Source organism: Zootoca vivipara, chromosome 3 (assembly GCF_963506605.1).
Source record: "Zootoca vivipara chromosome 3, rZooViv1.1, whole genome shotgun sequence".
In the NCBI taxonomy this organism is placed as follows: domain Eukaryota; kingdom Metazoa; phylum Chordata; class Lepidosauria; order Squamata; family Lacertidae; genus Zootoca; species Zootoca vivipara.
This window is the reverse complement of record NC_083278.1, coordinates 32,656,692-32,671,010: the sequence shown is the minus strand read 5'-3', so window position 1 is coordinate 32,671,010 and position 14,319 is coordinate 32,656,692. Positions and strand designations below refer to the sequence as shown.

General features: G+C 41.2%; 1 protein-coding gene across 1 annotated transcript; it reads left to right on the top strand.

Moving 5' to 3' along the window:
• Positions 1-234: 234 nt before the first annotated feature.
• On the top strand, positions 235-6,041 carry LOC118082769 (protein eyes shut homolog). The gene is made up of 3 exons (XM_035110601.2): positions 235-353; positions 2,780-3,011; positions 4,288-6,041. Exons 1-3 carry the CDS (start codon positions 285-287, stop codon positions 6,039-6,041), a joined length of 2,055 nt encoding a protein of 684 aa, XP_034966492.1. The 5' UTR covers positions 235-284.
• The last annotated feature ends 8,278 nt before the right edge of the window (positions 6,042-14,319 follow it).

Here is a 14,319-nt window from a genome sequence, read left to right as displayed (position 1 = left end):
CTTCACTTCTCCCTGCTCAACAAAGGACCAAGCAGGCATGATGATGCACACTAGGAAATTGAAAAATAGAGACACTTGGTTCGTGTTTTATTTTTTACTATTATGTTTGAATGGGGGGGGGGAGAGACATATCAAGAGATTTGGATGTGTACACACACAGATAGAGACTTTTAACATGTTTTTTACAATAGCAAAGTTCAATGAGATACACTTTTTCCCTTCTAACAGGCTGGGAAGGCTTCCGTTGTGAAGAGGATATCAATGAATGTGCATCAAATCCCTGCATGCATGGGATTTGCATCCAGAATGAACCAGGCTTGGGCTACACCTGTTACTGCAAACCTGGATTTGTGGTATGCTATTGAAAATCTTGCTAGATGTGTTATGATTGCACATACCCACAGTCCTCTCTGCAGGTGGAAAACTATGTATCAAGGAAGGGGGATTTTGCCTGCTCTCCTTCTTGTGTTGCTCTGATTTGAGTCCTCATCTGTTGTCTGAAATGGTGCAGTCAAAAAGGTGTCCACCTCTTTATCTATTATTTCTGGGAAGATGCTGAATGTTTCCCTGGCAGGGATATATCTGGATTCTTCCATGCAGTTTGTCAAAGTTAAATTTGGAGTTTTAGGCTTATAGAAGCCCCAATTGAAAATCACCTTTGTGCTATAAACTGGCTCTAACAGCACCAGTCAAGTGTTTAGTGCTGCTTTGGTTTGCTGAGTCACTCTTGAGCTGTGACACACACACACCCCAATACCACAACTCTATGGCTGTGTTGTAAAAAAAAAAAGCAACTGTAGAAGAGGAAAAAGCACCCTGCATCCAAAACCCAATCAAGTTGCAGGATATTCTGTTTCCTAAGGGTGCTCTGTGTATATCCACCCTTCCCACTTCATTAACCTTTTTTACACTTGAGCCAGGAATTGTGTCCATGTATACCAACCTGTTTCTTTGCCGTAGTGATTTTATCCTGCCTGTTCTACTCGCACCAGATCTTACCCTCTTACCTCGCACAGATTGTTCTTGCTGAATTTGGATTTCTGGCTAATAATGCACAACAAATTTCCTGTTCAGTAGATATGCATTATTTATTTGTCAGCTTTACAATAAATCTCCCAAGATATGCAAGCAGTTATTCAGATGAATCCCATTCTTTTCCTATTGGGGGGAGAGACCCGAATAGGGAAGAAACTGCTGTTAGAAGAAAAAAACAACAACGGTTAAGATCAAAGTGATTTACGTATGTGGTTTATTTAGTATCACTCCCCAATAGTTTAATTATATAATACATCAATTTGAAATCTCAAAGAGCTGAACAACTGCATTATTTCATCTCTGTCAACGCACAACTTGGACTTTTTAAATAGAAAAAGATGTTTTCGATAAATAAAAACAGAAGAAAGGGCCGGCTGGAATTATTTTGCCTGATAGTTCTCATTTGAAGCTTCAGACTGGGGCTTTCAGGGGACATTAGCCACATATTTTTGCGCAGAGATAAGCAAGGATAAGGGGGACTTTTACAGAGCAGGATATTCATGTTGGCACAAGGTTTTCTGGCCCAAACACCATATCATCGGACATGTGTGCTATATGGGTGGAATCCAATTGTTCCATTCCATGAGTAGAAGGACTTTTGACCCAGCAAATCCCTCCACTAGTGGATGGAGGGGAAAATATACTTATCTGTTCCTGCTCCCCAGTGCATTCCATTTCTGCCCCTTCCAGATAATCTGATCTGAATGGTTGAGGAACCCTCTGGAAGGTGGCACAAACCTGTGCGGAGAAGGAGAAATCTGAATATCCCCTCCCTGCCTCTTCCATTATTGGATGCCTTGCTAGTTCAAAGACTCTTCCACAAATGGAAGGAGTCTTTCTATTTGCATAAAGGCACAACTGAGCAGAAGCACACAAACACCCATACTTTGAACACAGAGAGAAGAAAGGGTCAAACAGTGCTAGTGCTAACTGTATGTCAAGACCAAAATGCAAGGCAGGAATTGCAAAAAATATCTGTGTGTATGATGTTGATTTGGAGATTTTCAGAAAATTCCATCCTTAGCCACAGTAGTATTTGCAACTCTTGCAATGGTGCTGTGACTAGTAGGCAGATTTTGCAATGAGTGCATACTCAATGAAAAGATAGGTATGCCATAGCAAAGGTCATCCTGTGGCTCCTTAGACAGGCAACACATTTCTTGATTCCCCAAGAGTTAACTTCAATTTCAGTGTATTGCAACCTGCTTTGTAAGGATGTGGCATCCTCATGCTGCACAAATCAAGTTAAAGTGTGGAATAAACTGTGTACTTTTCAGACAGTACAACATAAAGTAATTATAGCATCAGAACATATTTTTTGTTTACACCCTTGTATATCACTTTGGTTCAATCTCCGAGAAGCATATTGTTAACTTTAAAAGGCAGACAACTTGGGAACAAAACTGTTTTAGGATATAGAATGTGATAGGGACTGTGAGATGGAATCTTTATTTTAATATTGGTAGTTCACTCTTTGAACTGATTGGAAGTCAAAATGCCATAATTAAATTGCAATTGAAAAGCCTGGGTCTCTGTCATGAAATCAATAAAGGGAAAAATCTCAGTGGGGTTAAATTAATTTTGGGAAGTGCAGTCTGCCCAGCTGAAATAAGACAGTATCTCTTTCTTTTCTTTTTGGGTGACGGGGAGGCAGAATCAAAAGAAAGCAATAATTTGAACCATTTAATGTGACAAGGAAATGGAAATGGCCTTCATAATGACTTTTTAAAAACTTCTCCTCTAGGGCCGAAGCTGTGAGCTTAATTACGACGATTGCTTAATACGTACCTGCCCTGCTGGGTTTCTCTGTGTGGATGGAATAAACAATATCACCTGTTTACCTGCAGTCCCCCAAAGGGGACAAACCATCATCGAAATGGAAGGAGTGCCCCCTAGTGAGCCATTACAGAGAGGCCTCGCATCAGCCCATCCAAGCCTCTCGCCTTCTGACCTTTATATTTTTCAAACTTCCACAGGTAAGAAAGTACAAGTATTATGAATAAAAGACTGAGAGGTTCTAAATGAAATCCTGCCCTTTCAGTGTGTGCAGTTTTAAATTATTTTTATAAGGATTAATGTCTTCTGTATTCTGTGTTCTCATCTGTATCCTTTCAGGGTCCCCCTCCTCAAACTCTGAATTCTGCTCTCTTTAACTAAGCACCTGTCTTGTCTCTGTCAATTTGAATGCCATTTTTTGTTTGTTAGAACTCCTGGTGAACTGAATGCAAAAGCACAGGGACAATATCCCCCTCTCCACTCCAGCTGTTGGCCTACACTGTATAGAGAATTGCATTTTTTCCATAACTTGTTTGGCTTTTCATTTGAGCTTGGCTAATATGTGTGACTTCATATGCTCCCTAATACGTCTCTGCCCCCTCTGTTAGTGCAGTCCTCTTCAGACTGGAAGGCAGATGACGGCACTTTGAGAAACTAGCCTTTCCTTTCCCTGGCACGTATCTTTCTTGTGTGCATCTTTCCCCAACCTCTTGATGTTTTCATACATAAGAATGCCTGTAACAAGCTCCTCCGGGTTTTGCACATTTCCACTTTTCTTCTCACTCCTTTGTGCTTCAAATTCAGAAAGGAAAAGAATCCGCTAGCATGGAAACCATTAAAAATGGAATAGTGTCTTAAATGCAGTGGCCTATTTTGAGTGTCATGTGTCTGAGCCCATTCATTCAACTACAGCTCTTCTAAACACTGTGCTATTGAATAGCGAACTTCAAAATGCATGCTTTGTTCCCTCTTTCGGCCTGATCTTTTGCTGTTTTTCTTTCCTTTTTTAAAAATCTAAGTAATATTTCTTCTTGATGTAGATAAGCAAATTAAATGTGACCCAATTTGTAAATATAATTATCTTTGTAACTTTTCCAGCTTATTGTGGCTGCCCCTCAAGTTCTCAATGGTACAGATCTGTAATTTATCCTTTTTATATTGATTCTCAGGGAAAAAATTGATTTAGCAAATTTAATACATCTCTTCCAAGCAATGCTATTTGTTCTGGCTACAGCCCTCACCATGTGAATAATGTGAGGCTTTTGCATTTAGTCAGCTCTTGAGGTCACTAAAAAATTTCTTACACTTTTATTAAGAATATGATTTACGGAGTTGTATTTGTCTGCTCTGGGATGCCTGGGTGAGAATTAATGGTTTTCAGGTAGCAATGTAATTTGCTGCCGATCCAGCCTAGGGCCAAAGTTGTTCATTTTTTATTTTCTTCTAACTGCGCCCCTTACTTTTTATCCTCTAAAGGTCTGCAAAAGACAGACTTTCTCAACCATGGGATTCTCGCAACCTCTAGCATGGCTAAATTAATGTCCAGCATACCACTTGAAGGCACGGGACTAGGATCATTAGCCACCAATAGTGAGTCTTCAGCAGCATTCTTGCTCACTTCCTCAGCAGACATTCCCACCTCACAGTTGTTGGGATTTGCAGGTCCGTTTGCAACAAGAATAACGTCCGACGTAACAACTGAGCCATGGGCAATGATTGATAGTTCAGGAGATTTAACACTAGTCTCTCTCTCACAAGATGAGTATGATATAACCTCATTTATCACAGACTCCTTAATGACGGTTCCAGTTCCCTCTGTGCAAAGTTTGTCAGTAGGGAACCATCAGGCTCTTGCTTTATCTGCTACAGACGTGAGTTCAGTAATTAGTAGCATACCAGAGACCTTGATTGAATTAAATAGTCACTCATTACTCTCCCCCAGATTCCAGCCTGCCACTCTGGCAATTGCATTTTCAGTTCTCTCCATGTTGTCTCCAGAGGATACTAGAGAGCAATCGGCTGCTTCCCTAATATCGACAGGCAAAGACTGGATTTTACCAAAGCCCTCTGTGATACCTGTTTTCCCTCTTGAAGCAGCCATTTCAGAAAAGGTAGGCGGCTTTAGCTCATCAGTTATGCAGCAATCCAAAAGGCAAACATCCTTTGACCTCAACTGGCAAACTACAGGTTCTTTAAGCAAATTAAACCAAACGTGTGCAACGGGTTCTTCAGCTGACATGAAACTCTCCAATGAATTCTCAGATCAGGTTCTGCATAGCAAAGAGCCTCTCTTTCATGAGGTGTTCTGGATGAATTTGGTGTTATTAACCAGCTGCTCCACATTAATGAGATCTACTGCCGGTACTTCTGGGCATTCATTTGTTTCAGCTCGGGGAACGGCATCATTGGCAAAATTCACAGAAGTATCTTCCTTGCATCCTACCGAACAAAGCAGATATAAATTCACTACAGAGGGGTATTTCCTAACTAGGCCCTTGGAGGAACCAAGCACTGAATTCTCATGTGTTTATTTGGACTGCGTAGCAACTGTTCTTTTACAAACTGTCCATTTAGAGCCATCGTTTCCGACCATCTCAGCTTCTCAAAGATCAAACATGTATTTGAGTAGGAAATTAACTGACGTGGAACAGCTGGACTACACATCACATGATCCAGTTATGGAGATGTCTCAGTCATTGACTCAGGGTACATTGTTAGCTTTTCATCTGAGCAATGCTCTTCACGAAGAAAATGGCACCCATGTTGCATCTCATTCCAATAAGTCCACATCACATGAACCAGGAAGTTCAGAGGGGATTTTTGATTTGCACCTTGAGCATGCAGGCACTTCAAAAAGAGGCTCAGTGGTTGTTTTTCTTCATGGGCATTTATCAGCCTTTTCTGATATGGCATCCTCTTCAGTACTAGCTGACCAGCCACTCCCTACACAAACATACTTTGCGAAAATCTCAGCGACACAGTACCTTTCATTTTCTGATGAAAATCAGGCTTCAACTGTAATAGATGGTACTTCACAGCAGTATTTGAAGTGGACTGATAGTACAGATGAAGAACGTATGGCAAGTTCAGACATCCCCTTATCACAGTCACACAGCATGTCAGTAGTAGCTTCAACTGTCACCCCTTACCAGCTGACAATGTCTGGTGAGTTGCTGCTTTTTTTTCCCTTTTCCCTTTTACTTCTACTTGGTAGATATATTGTGGCCTGAAGGTTTATGGCTATCTCTTTGAGATGACGGTTCATATGAAAGTGTGCATAACATATACAGACCTGAAAGATCCGGTCATGTTTAAAATATTGGGTATTTTATATGTCATGAACAGTCGTTATTTTAGAGCTGCCATTTAAACCTCATTGTCATTCGGAGTAAACGTGGTACAAAACCAGTGTTTGGACTGTACTAATTTATACTTCAGTTGAGGGTTCATATGCTCCTACATAATTAGAAAACTAGACCTCAGACTTATGAATCAGTGGCAAAATATGCTAGAGCTGGATGGGAGTGGATTAACCTGGGTTGAGCACAAACTACTCTTAATGTAAACAATTTTTAAAATGGTAGAAAATGGCTCCTTTTGCAGTGATACTCCCCGTCCCCAGTATGTTTTGCAAATATATATACTTCTTTGATGTAAAGTAACAACACTTGCAATAAATTATATCTGAACCAGCCACATCGTGGGGATAGGAAGACAACCTAGTCTCCCCTCAGTGATTCCTACCTTATAGTAAATACTTGTTTGTAAAATACAGTAGATTGCTTTCTTTCGGGCTTTGGATTTCCTCCTGTTTCTTCTCCAAGTTTGTTAGTCCACATATGAGCTGGTGTGTGCTAATGCCTCCATTTTGGCAAGCCTGTACTCAGAATGGCTTGGTTTGCCCCAACTGATAAACTTTAATTTTTCTTTATTCTTCCAACCAGCAGACTTCCTAGACTTTTTCTTTCTATGCACCACTGCAATATATTCACCAAATGCCAACAAAACCAACTTCACTTCCCATCTGTAATGCTCATTATGTGTCCATTCCTGATTGGCTGAATCTCATTATATTGCAACCCCATCCAGTACATTATCCCTAAATATGTAGGATCTTCCAGGCAACAGTAAGAGTAATAACAATATGATAAAACAGTGGCTTCCAGGGAAAAACAATACCCTTTTGTTTCAGACTACATGTAAATTTATTACTCAGTTGGGTGGCCACACTGGTTCTACGCAGAAAGTGGATATGGTTGTTAGAAATTAAATGAGTTTGTGAAATAAATAATGGAATATTTCTTTATGTCTGCATTTTTAGGTGGGAGATTTTCACCTGCGCTTGCATTTTTATTTTTATTTTATTTGCAATTTAATCTTCAATAGATCCAAGTGTGAACCTTTAGATTTTGCTGCAAAGTTTACACAGATGGTGAAATGAGCACTAAGCAACCTGCTTAGCTCATCATCTAATAGCTGAGCTGGGCACTATATCACATGCAACAGTTTTTAGAAAGAATAGCAATACTTACTCATGGTGACATTGCCCGCTCCAGGTTTTTTGGCTCCCCCGCCCCCAAAGTAAAGCATTTTCAGAGTAACCGCCACCACTGCTGCTGATTTAGCTCAATCCCTACCAATAACATCCGGAGGGAGCAGGCAAAGTAAATGAGCAGCAACTTCTGCTCCACGTCCTCACTGCGATCACTGAGCAAAGGTGAATGTGCAGTAATGGCAGTGAGGAGGAGAAAGGCATTGGCATCTACAAGCTTACTCTCTTACCCTCTCAAAGGACAATGTGCCACATTGCTTGTGTTTATCTTTTCTAGCACAGTGTGAATGCTCTCTGTGTGTGTTTGTGTGGCAGAGTAAAGTTAGTACCTCTCTTACCGAATCCAAAACATTCAGCTAAATCAAACATTTGCAGCATCCTTTTGGCCCCAGATGTCATTCAACTACCATCATCTTCACCCAGCATGGTCAGTGGGCAGGAATTATAGGCGGTTTGGTCCAACAACATAAGGGGACCTAAGCTTGGGGAAGGCTGCTTTGAAGCAAAGATGTGATTTCTTGAATGTAAGCGTTGTAGATACTTTGCAAACTTATAAATAACAGAAAACTTCACAGCTCCGCCCATTCCTTTTGTTGTTCCTAGCTGCGGATACAGTTTCAGATTTTCATTTCTTCATGTACAAGTATTGTATGTAAAATATTCTGGGCAGAGATTTATAAGGGATATTTTCGCTTCAGTGACACCTTTGCCTTTTAATGCTGGTTTAACGCATGTTTTGTGGGAGTCAGCTTCTTTTATTACAGCTGCTATCACACTCGTTAGTCATTTAAGCCTTGTCTTTATCAATGCTGCCAGGTATGTCATTATTATTCATCTCATATTTAATTTTGTCTCCAGGAGCCATGGCCAGGTGCTTATTTTAAAGCGAGCCTTGTGTTACCTATGCTACACTGGCATTTAAATTCATTAATTGCCAGGATCAGCAGACAGCGTTTGCCTACACAAGTGATCGCTTTCACTCCCACCTGTCTCTGTCTCTCTGAGCTTGGCTTGGGTTTCTGGATTTCAACTTTGTAAGTTGGGTCATGGCCTCAATGTAGTAGGTTTACAGACCTCACTTGGAGCAGCCAACCTCCTCCGTGATATAGTGAACAGCTGCCACAGCAAAGAATAAAGCACTAGCCTAGCATGCTTTTACTTTGATTTAGGGAAGAACCGCTGCCCCAAAAGGCTTTTTGATGGGTTGTGGCTTTGAAGCACACATCACACTTCCACTGCTTCATCCTTAGTCTCTCTCAGTTTTACAAAGGACGCAAGTGTGGAAAACCATCTGATGCCCTTTGTTAACTATGGCCATTACACTAAAAATAGGATGTTTTTGCTGTTTTCAATTTTGAATACAGCCTGGCCTCATTTTTTGGGGGGAAGCACTCTTCTGCTTAGGGCCCCTCCAGGCTGGTGGGTTTTTTAATTTTCATTCTGTGTGTGTGAGAGAGGGGGGTATTATGTAGCATTTCATTGATATAACATTAGTGCATTAGTGATGGCCATATACTGGACGCTTCACACATCCTGCAGCTTTATTTGCCGGTTTGAGGTGCATTCCCAATATTACTGCAACGTTATTGTAATCTGAAAGGGCACTCTTGTGCTATAGTGCAACAGTAGTAGGACAAAGAAACCCATAACATTTGCATTACGAAAGCTTAAAAGATTTCAACAGGTTACAGGACAGGACATGCATCGATTGGAAATGAAGCAGTATGTCCACCCTGAAATATTTCCAGGTGGAAACAGTATTGGAAGTGGGACTGCATATAACTGTCCCAATACTATCATGAGCACAAACATCATGAATGTACAATGGAAAATATGTTTAGAGGGTTCCTTAGTTGAACTGTGTCTTCCTGCCAAACAGGCTTTGATACATTCAGAATTCAAGATCAGAGAGGCTTTATAACCACAAAAGAAATGTAGCTGAGCTTCTCCTTAGCCAAATATGTCTGAACATTTCATAGGTCATATACATGTGCACAATTTTTAAAGAGCAAGAATTTTATATGGAATATAGGTTTCACATGACTGATACACACCCAAGTACGTTCTTTGGTTGATTTCGTTAGCTTAAATTATTCTGTTTCTCCATGTTGCATGTGGACTGACATTTGGTGGTGTTTGGAAGATATGTTTGTAGTTAAATAGATACCCCCCCACATACAAAATGGATCAGATTTTCCCACTGTTGTCATTTATATGTTTAAATGTACCATTGCTCAAAGACCATTCAGCACATTGCAAAATCAATCTTCTGTTTTTACAGATTATATATATATATATATATATATATATATATATATATAACATGAAATATACAGAGTTCTTCTTTCTTCTTTTTGAGATCTATTTTACATTACCAGTGCTCTAGCCAACTGCACAGAAATCTAGCTCACCACTTTTCCACAAGCCTGTACTGCATACAAAATATTGTCTCACAACAAATGTAATTGATCTGTAGAAAACACAACCGGAAAAAGAGACAACACATGTGCTTATTTAAAACACAAAAATCTTTAATAAAAAAATATTTTTTTTTTTATTTTTTTTCAAGAGGCGAAACTTTGATTAGAGATGCTACTGAGTTCTACCACAGACAGAATTTAGTGACAAATCTTGGGTCATTCTGTTACAGTTCTGCAATTAATTACACTTTGCCACCTATATGCGAAGGCCCTATGTACAAAAGTGGTATCATCTGTTCTTGCATGAGATCCACAGTTATCATGTTGGCTCCTGGTTTGGAGATTTGAGGTGAGAAGCACGAGCATGAATTTTGTGGACTTAGGCACATAAGTAGTGAGTTAATCAAGAGCATTACAAGAAGTAAACCCAACAGCTAGATTGATCTATCAATCCCTTCACTTTTCCAGATGCCCACCTCAAAAACCTAACTAGGCACACCAGGTCTTCCCATTAGTCTTTTGAAGCCGTCTGGCCAAGTCATGCCCATCCGCCCAACACCTGATGTCAGATGCGGGACAAGTAGATATGTGGCTGAGCCAAAAAGTGGTTTGCTCAGGACTGGCATAGAACTATATGTAGTGCTTTGAAGCCCTGGCAATCAGCTGGTCAATGGGATGTCAGAGAACAGCTCAAGTCTATTTGGAAGCTCTGATGATCAGCTGATTGTTGGATTGCACAGTGATCTGAAGCCTCAGCAATGCTTGTGGTGCCAGGTAATCGTCAAGCTTGTCAAACATGGCCTGTGGGGAGTGCAGGAAATACTGGCTGGATCCACTTCCATACTCCTGCCCTATAAGAACTAAAAAGAGAAAACTCAACAAATGAAATGATGCATCACACTTCCCCCTACCCGAATGTCATAACATTCTCTTTGGTTTTATTATTTTATTTTAATCAGCCAGCGTGAGAGTATGCTATGTTCTTCAGTAAAATTAGGTCACTTTACCTTCACATCAGAAAAATATCCTTCTCTGGTTCTTTTTTATATATATATATTTCATTGAACAGAACAAAGAGCAAAGCACATCCAAATGGCACACAGTCATGAAAAGATTCCATCCGCCACATCTCTAGTATCTGTACAAATATTTAAAGTCCTTATTTGGATTGTTTCTCTCTCGGCACCTCTCTGGTGCTGGAGCTGCATTAAATATTTCCTTCTGTTCAAGGTTTTCAAGGTAGTTATTCAACAATGTTCATCACCAGCAAGAGGATGTGAATGTAGAAATATTTATTATATTAATTTTCTTGAGGATGGTGATGCAAGGGCAGGCATGCACATGTGTTTCCCCCAAAAGAAATAGAATGGATTGCTACTAAAGACAAATGAGGCATTTTCTGGCATAAAGGGAGAGAAATTTAGACTTTACAAGGAATGATAAAGTCTATAAACAATTGTGAGCACAATCCATCTAAAAACAGGAACATACGAATCCTATGAATCATATGATCAGTCTTTTCTGATCTTGGAGTACTGTCCCCATGCAGGGATAGGTCATGTGCTAAATTTGCCAGGACACGGCACCCTCCAGGTCTTTTCCTCTATTCTTCACCTTGGCTTTTATCCTTCCTTCCTTTGTCCTTCCCTTTTCTTTTGCTCTGTTCACCTCCTCATTCCTCCTTCCCCTTCATCTTACCCTTTTTATCTTTTCACTACTCTTTCCCCCCCCTCTCTGTCCTTCCGTCTTTCCACCTTTCTCCTCTGCCTCTCACTTTCCGCTCTTCTTTTCAGCCACTGCCCTTTCTCTCTGTGTACACACATTCTCTTCTCCTCCAACCAACAAAACATTGCCAGAGCTGACTGTCCTCTCCCACTTCTCCAATAAAGTATGTGTATTTACATTATTTTAGATTTGCAAAGGGACACCTGCATTGTGACTGTCTAGTCCAGGGGTTCCCAAACTAAGGCCCGGGGGCCGGATGCGACCCAATCACCTTCTAAATCTGGCCCGTGGATGGTCCAGGAATCAGCATGTTTTTATATGAGTAGAATGTGTCCTTATATAGTCCGGCCCCCCACAAGGTCTGAGGGACAGTGGACCGGCCCCCTGCTGAAAAAGTTTGTTGACCCTTGGTCTACTCCTTTTTCTGATCTTTGTAATCAACTGTGGAGGGGGGGAAAGGCAGAAGAGACAGTGTACAGGCCTGCTGGGGATCTTGCATACTGACTACTAGAGAATGTACAAAATTCAGTTGATATATGCACATTTCCCAAGGTCTGTTGGAGATTAAGGATATTGACCAGAAAATGTGCACAATTACATCTTCATGGAAACATGATGTGCACATTCTCCATGAGGCCTGGTAAATGTGCACTGTGGTTGGTTGTTATACACAATAACTACTCAACTTATTCCCCATACACACAGAGGGATGTATATGTGCATACACACATAAAGAGATATATATATTCCTATGGTTGTAATTCTGTGAATGTTTACTTAGGAGGAGTAAGTCCCACTGAAACAAGTGGCGCTTGTTTCTGGGTAAAAATACGTAGTTTTAGGCACACCCATGCAGTACTAGTCTGAGGCCTGAGGAGGGACTCTTAGAATAAAGTTATAAACTCAAAACTGGGGTGAGGTGGGCTCTGAGGCCTGGGCAAGTGTACCCAGCTGCCCCCCCCCCGGGCCTGGGTTTAGGTGATACATTTCATTTATCCTACTATTGTATTTTAAGGCATTAAGTGTCAAAAATTCTATTCCAGACTTCAAGCTTCTTTCAATCTCCACAGAAAATAGTAAGATAAAGTGAAAATATATTACCAGTGTCCCACGGGCATTTTTCAGGCTAGTCTTATAAGTTCCTTTGAATTTCCCCCCTCTTAACAATACAGTACTTCAATTATGTGTAAATAAGTGGAAACAAATGTGAACCTTTTGTGCTTGCGTTACAATATTATCTCCGTAATAAGGGAAATTGTCAAAACAAGAAGCAGCATAGGATCGTTTCTAAACTTTAATATTTCAGTGATACACGATCATTTACAATAAAGTCTTTTGGTAAATAATTTATGAGGAGAGCTTAACTTTACACCATTAATATTAATAATTACTTATACAGCAGCAAGCAAACAACCAGACTTCAAAGCAAATGTGTTGTTCCTCTCCATTTTCAGCTGAGATCTGACCTAGATTGTAGGTTAGAGAATGCTGTCAACATTAATACAAAACTAGGGATTCCAATTTCTACAAAGCAGCATGATGATCTACCATCTCCCTTGAAAGTCTGAAATAGAATACTCCAAGTGATGCAGAACCAGAAGGCAGTCTGTGGCTTATTATTACTACTGTACAGGAAAGGGCCTGAAATATGTATTGCTTCAGCTGGACCACCAAAGTTTTCATCTAGTGCTACGTGTATGTAAGGCCCAATCTAGCAGCTCCCTGGATCTTTCAGGAGCTTCTGATGTGTGCATGGAACCAGGAGTGGTGCATCTCGTTTTGCTACCTGAGGCAAAATAGGAATGTGTTGTGCCGCTGCTGAAATCTCTCTTACCTGGGTTATGTGGCAGCACCTGCATAACAACAATGGCGAAAGTGGGTTCTGCCAAGATGTCATGTGCTGTGCAAGATTTCAGTGACATCTTGCCAAAAGCTGCTGCCAACACTGCTTTGCCACCGGTGGAGGAGGGGACAGGGGTGCCACTTCTGGAGCTCCCACTGCCCAAAACCTCACCCCACTTCCTTGGCATGGAGCTTCCACTTATGGAGAGGCCTTTCCATTCACTGCATTATTAAGTCACCATCCAGCCTGCTTCAGTGCCTGAGCTCTTTGGTGAAACATGGACCCAACTGCACAGCGTGCAACAGGCATTGGGTTCTCCGGGGGGGGGGGACCTGCCTGGAACCCAAAGAGCCCCTGCCAGTCATTGAAGGCATTTCTGAGCTAGATGGGCCATTGGTCTGATTGGCAGTTTTATTTGTTCAAGGCAAGACTGCCTTGTCTGGTTTGGCTCTGGACTTCACGGCCACCCATGACAACAAAAGGGCTGTCCCAAAATGTCATTGACCCAACACACATGGCTGGAAACCCTTTTGATAGAGGGCAATGAGCATGTTGAAGCAGGCTTTCATGTGCATTGTTTTCCTGTATTAGGAAATGAGAATACAGTTGCACCTGGATCTCTGCATCTGGAAACTCAGAGGACCATAGACACAATTGGGCCTGTTGGAACCGGTTCACACCGGTTGGAACTGGACAAGACTGGTTGGAACCCAATTAAGACTGGTTGGAACCAGCCAAGACCGGTTGGAACCAGTTCAGGCCGGTTGGAACCGCTTCCGACCGGTCTTTGCCGGTTCCAACCGGTTTGAACTGGTTCCAACCGGTCTGAACTGGTTTTAACCAGCCTGAACCATTTCCAACTGGTCTTAACTGGTTTCCAACCGGTCTTGCGTCTGAACCAGTTCCAACCAGCCCAAGCCATGATATTACTATTTCCATAATATCCTTACAGTGGTACCTCGGTTTAT

Bases quoted from the DNA above. Each gene is read 5' to 3' on its own strand.
- LOC118082769 (XM_035110601.2), top strand. From the start codon at position 285: ATGCATGGGATTTGCATCCAGAATGAACCAGGCTTGGGCTACACCTGT. The intron at 354-2,779 runs GTATGCTATTGA...CTTCTCCTCTAG, and splicing joins ACTGCAAACCTGGATTTGTG to GGCCGAAGCTGTGAGCTTAA. The intron at 3,012-4,287 runs GTAAGAAAGTAC...TATCCTCTAAAG, and splicing joins TATTTTTCAAACTTCCACAG to GTCTGCAAAAGACAGACTTT.